Source organism: Opisthorchis viverrini, assembly GCF_000715545.1.
Source record: "Opisthorchis viverrini unplaced genomic scaffold opera_v5_194, whole genome shotgun sequence".
NCBI classification, from domain to species: Eukaryota; Metazoa; Platyhelminthes; class Trematoda; order Opisthorchiida; family Opisthorchiidae; genus Opisthorchis; species Opisthorchis viverrini.
Window position 1 is genome coordinate 941,567 of NW_008751850.1, and position 5,943 is coordinate 947,509.

Here is a 5,943-nt window from a genome sequence, read left to right on the forward strand (position 1 = left end):
ATATGGAGCTGTCTTTCTTCACAGCCATTTTCTCCTTGTTTTTACCAAAAACTCACCTATCAAATTTTGTTTTGAATAAACTCCAAGCAACCTCTGTGTTAGTTGATTTTACACACATACACAGTCCTCAAACGTTCTGTGCACTCCAAATTTTAGTATGTTTCTTTCTTGTACAACTTGGTGTTGTTTCCAGCATTTTTGTCAAAAGTCCTGTCATGCAGATGAGAGCAAGTTGAGCTTGGAGCGCAAAGCCGCAATCGACTTGAATAACATTTCTCAACTAGCCGAAATTAGTCACAAAGTACCGAAGGCTACCATTAATTTCACGACCCACATATTGATGAACACAGCGGTCGTTACTACCCCCGTTCAAAGTCGGACCTAATGCACTCGTTATTTTAAGCCTCGGCAAATGGTCATCTCTTGCTTTTTAGCTGGCATAAAATTGTGACAAAACTTTGCACCATTTCATAAACATAAATCTTTTTCCCCCAGATAAGTTATGGTTGAGAGTTAATTGATCTGATCCTGACCACACAAAACTACAAGCTGACCCTCACGGAAAGCAGAGATTTAGTGCATCCGATGAATTTCTGAGAAACAAGGACTGTCTCTTGAACCGAATTTATCTCGGGATTTATGGCTCGAAAGAAACTCCCACGAAGTGTGCAGAGTATTTTAACCAAATTTTTATTACGATTTAAAGTCCATTTGCCAGGTGCAACCATGCATGGCAGATCGTCCATCATTCCTGATACTTCATAGTCGCCTTAAGAAAATCTATTCTGATTTGACGTTATCAGTAAAAATAAATAGGTTCCCTACATCATGTAGTGATTGAGCTATTTTCTTACAAAACGTTGTTGAATTCAAGCTAGTGCGATAGCTTTATAATGAACAAATGAATAAGGAAAATAGATTTAAAAAATATTACCACTGTAAAAATAATCAATGGATAAGTGTAAGCCCAATAACTAGCTATTCTGAATATGTGTAAAAGTTTGGAAAAGAACTTTGGGTCAGCAATGCGAGAGCACTTCTCGAATACAAGGAACCATAAGGAAATCTGTATACAGAATCTGAACTGTGAGCGGTATGTCGGAGAAAATGAGTGGTGTACAATTCCTCGGCAGAGATGAGGTTTGTCAACCATCGTGAACCTACACCAAATGTTCAAAGGAACCCTTCGAGACCTTTCAGTTTATCGTGTTCCGCATGAGCCAGCGAGATTTCGCTCAACTTGTGTTACTTTTTAATAGAAGTGTGTATGTCACGCTCCCAAATAAATACGGAATTTATGAGAATTTGTCAAAGTATTGAGAATCCTTGCGAACATAAACCTCAATTCATGGAAAACTTTGAGTGATGATATTAGAAAAGCTGCTTTATATAAGATTTCAGGCGCGTGTGAAACGTCCTTTGATTTATCTTTTTTTAACGACAGGTTAAGAGAGACCACCGACTCTTCAAAATGATCTCTACAAGATTTCCCATCCATCTAACATCCTGAGTGAGTATTAGGTATATACGACTGGGGGGCTGAGTTTGTGTAAACTACATAGCACTTTCATTTAGGCGGTCGGGTAGTTGTAAGTGAACTCCCAAAATACTGTTTGTACGCATTCAAAAGCCAACATGTTTTCCCTGCGATAGGCCAACCGATGCACAGCGAAAATTGACCTTGACTGCTGAACTCTGCTCCAGATTTTATTGTTCTAGTACAGGCGATAAAATCCAGTTCCGTGTAACCGCTGCCGTTTTGCAATTCCAGCTAAGAAACTTCGGGCAAATGTGGAGCATTCTTAGGGTTTGCTTTGTCATTACCGTTTCCTCTCAGTAAGCATTCTTCCATGTTTACACAACGAGATAGCCCGGGGGTGAATTTGTTTCAAATTGGGGTACTCAAGCAAAACAAATCTACTCTATACCTTGACTTAAACTATTTTCGGCACTTAACTGTGTCAAAGAAAGCATCCTATCTACTTATGTTTTAATTTCTATTGGAATTTGTTGTGATATTAGAAATTACTTACAATCAAACGGGGCCAATTCCAAGCAGACGTTACCTTCATTTTTGCTTGTAGGTGAGGCTTGCGCAAATTCTTTTACGAAGTCACGAGAGACTCAACGGAATCGCTCGTTTATGATATTGTACAACTGAACGTGCTGCACACAGGCCGCCTCATGTTTCAGTTGTCACGATATTCGAGACATCGCAGTATATTTTCATAAAGGAAACTACTCACAAGTTTGGTAAAAACTACTCGAGAGCCCACGACGGTTTCGCCCTTCTTGGTTGTAGAATATCATAAACAAGAGATTCAGTTGAGTCTCTCGTGAAAAACAAAATGATTTGCAAATGAGTGTATTTCTCGAAAACAGTCCAATTTGGGTTCAAGTAGAACATAAGGTTGATGGAGACTCGGGGACTACGCCTACCTGATGAGCCCCAAGAAGGGCGAAACAGCTCGTGGGCTGTGGAGGTGTTTCCAGCAACCTCCTGAATAGTTTCCTTTGACTAAACTGATTTTTTTAAAGTTCTGTTGGGTATTCCCACTTTTGGTTATAAAGTCCACTTGGGCGACAAAAACCCCACTGCGGTAATATGACACTAAGCACCAAATATAAAACACCCCGTTTTGCACCAAGCTAGAAAGTTTAAATGATCTTCTCCATTAAAACAGCTGTTTGCTACAACCAGATTGGTTGAAAAGTTTTTTTGTCGGGGAAACGAAAGGAAGAACTTTTTTTATTTACTCTAAGTCGAAAATTGAATCACACGCAGTGAGGCCAAAAGAATCTTTGATAAACGCTGATACCATCCGTTCTGCTCCTGTGCATTCTTGATGACAAAAGCAAGACAGTCGCGTAACAGATAGTTTTAAGGCGAGATGGACTTTCCAGACAGTGCCTGGACACTGCGCGCGCGCAGCCAAGCACTCTCAATTTTGCCTACTCTTCGCAACATGCATTCACCCTCTCTACAACCATTTCCAAAAATGCTATTGCGTAGATTCTAAGGGCGAGAATTTGAGAATTTCAAAATAAAAAAACAACTCGTTAGTTTAGGCGACATAATTCTGGTTTCATTGGATCATCTCGGGACTTTTTAAGCACTTGGCGCAACACCGCACGGCATTTGCAACAAATGTGAGGAAACTTGCTAACGTGTTTACAGATACTAGGTTCATGATACTCAAGACAGTGTTACAACAACTAGTGTTATTTAAATTCTTGGGTTATAAACATCGTTAAACACAACATGTTCAGTACCTCACAGTACGTACTCCAGATGCCTCCAAAATGAGCCGGTAGATAAGCAAAAATAAGTTGAACTCTCAAGCCAGGTTACGGGACTCTGCTGAAGAGCTGACTTAAAATACGCACACCATAATTACACCAATGAGAGAAGCATGAGTCTATTAGTCCCCCCATTCAGAGTGGACGATTTGAACGGTTTTGGGACGTTCATGCTGATGGAAAATCATATGTATATACACCATTTCTGCACTCCAATTTTATAAAGACACCATCTGTTTTAAAGGAAGGAAGATGAAACCATGAACAAATTCAATTTAAGAGTGTGAAAAAATCGTTTTATCATACCTCCATATAAGGCAACCTCATAAAACTTGTACGACTTTTTCACATAATAAATGCAGACTCTCACCAAGAATTTATGTGTCTGAGGTCTGCCCTTCCTAATTTTTCTGTTGGAACTCGAAAACAATCTAAAACAAAAAGATCATGGTAATAAAAAGTGTCAGTCTAGCGAAAAACTTAATCTAACCAACCACTAATTGTCATAAAATTACCCGAAAATAATCAGGTGGTTGAAATATCTGCTGTTGCAAGCCTGTGTAGAAAGTTAAACGGACCAGAAAATTGGTTATACTCCGGTGCGTTTTCCGCCCACGTTGGCACACGACTATATGAGCCAGAAAAATTCTGAAGTTCTGCCGCAGAAAACTGTACACAAGAGTCGCTAATCAGAAATTAACATTGGCGAAATAAATCACTTTGATTAAATAAAGGAACACAAATTAACCTTGGCAGAACTAAGAATACAGTTCGACAAGCCCAAAAAACCAAAGCTCTTTATGTTGAACTAATCAAGCCCCACTTTTCAGTAAGTTATGATAAAGTTGCTTCGCTGGGTTTTTTTCTCTTTGAGTAGCATTATGCGTAGAGGTAGTCCGTTCTGAGGCAATAATTCTGTGCATCCAAGAGATCACTTATTTCCTGTGAATGTGACTTCTTACGGAATTCCTACACATTTAACTGCATTCATTTGTTCACCTTTTTATCATGAGAAGTGTACTGTCACTTAGATCCTTAATGGTATATATATATATATATATTGACGTGAGCATTGCATTAGAACAAGTAACCACTAGTATGAATGACATTCACTTGGGTGTCAAAACATTCATTAACCGATTCACTGCGCGCAACTGCGTAGAATCTGTTATTACCATCAGCGCTATCAACATCACTAACCCAATCAACAACACTAGATGAAAAAACAAAGCTAGTAATAAAAATGATTTTAGGTCCGACAATGTGCGTATACGAGCAAAAGACCACAACAGAATGATACACTTCCGTTTTTTGGATCCAGGATTCTAGCTCACAGGATAGCGAAGCCATACTGATATCTTTTTATTATTAGCCTTGAAAAGCTCCTTGCAAGCCCGCTGGATACAACAGGATAGTAACTCAGAATGAAAATCAGACAAAAGCAACGTGGTTATTCTATTTTTCTGAGCTTTGGGGATCAAATATAAGCTAGACGTAGGTCCCTAATGTACTGAGTGAAAAATATTGGGTTAACGAAGGTCAAGAGTGTTCTACATTCTTTTGTTTTTACAGCGAACGCTGGCATTCTCAAATTGGAGTACAAATTATGGATCCGATTCCCGAGGACAGATTGTTAAGTTATGAAGTACCTTCAGATCACGGCATTTGCACAAGATCGTACAAGCTGGTGTACGCATGTTGTGGTGAGTATGTTTCACTGTGAAGTACCTTTATACTAAACAACGTAGCCTATTGATTACAGCAAACTCAACAGTCATGAAATACTTGCAGGCATAAATCTCCATTGGAATGCGCTGTTTCTATTTTTGTAAGACGGAGACGACAACTGAAGAAATTTGTCACATAAGTGTCTCAACAAAAGTGGAGTAGTAAGATATGCGTTTTTTGTCTTCATAATGTGGCGGTGTGAAATATGAAAATCCCTTACTGAAGAGACTGGTTTGTGCAAGACCAGACCTTTATGAAAGTTTGCAGTGAGATCACTCTTGACTGGTCAGTCGTTATTCGTTTCCAAAAACGGCCTATAAGTAGATAATTAGTCAGTAAAAGAGTCATTTCTATGAATGAGACGTGTGAAAAGTAACAGCACAAACGCCTGAACTGCTCAGTTTACAGACACGCAACCGAAAAACAAACTACGGATGAATGAAACCTGACGCGCCTAGAGCAGATTTTCCTACCTGTTCGACCGGAAATATCGACCTTTTGCACACTAGGATGTCTGATGACATGCGCAAGATGATGCGTCACTGCTTCACTACAGTATTTATTGAAAGGAAGTCAACTTAACGAGTGGACTTTATTTCAGGCAGATACTGGTTCTGTTGTATAAGCAGTGTTGTGGCACCTTCTTCTTTCTCATAGTCAATGAATAGATGAAACTCGAAATTTGTTCTATCTTCTATATGTTACTTTCGTTTTTACATCGTTATTTCCCAAGTATTTTCAAGGTAAACTTCGGAAGACATCAGGCAGCGTCAAGGAAATAGGTGTAACAAAACGTGCGGAATAAAACGGTTTCTACGGATGTGGCGCATTGTCGAATTTGGTGGAGCAATTGTATGCCATTGACAAGAGGTTCGTATATGAATGGAAAGAAAACCTGCTTTTTATATATAAAAA

General features: G+C 39.1%; 1 protein-coding gene across 1 annotated transcript in view; it reads left to right on the forward strand.

Annotated features, from left to right (window-relative positions):
- Positions 1-2,089: 2,089 nt before the first annotated feature.
- The window catches only part of T265_14438 (hypothetical protein), a gene marked incomplete at both ends in the record, with an annotated part of 6,529 nt that continues 2,675 nt past the window's right edge, over positions 2,090-5,943 (forward strand). Inside the window, one exon of the mRNA XM_009173621.1 lies at positions 2,090-2,218. Within this exon, the coding sequence (XP_009171885.1) occupies positions 2,092-2,218 (127 nt within the window). The remainder of the gene's footprint in view (positions 2,219-5,943) is intronic.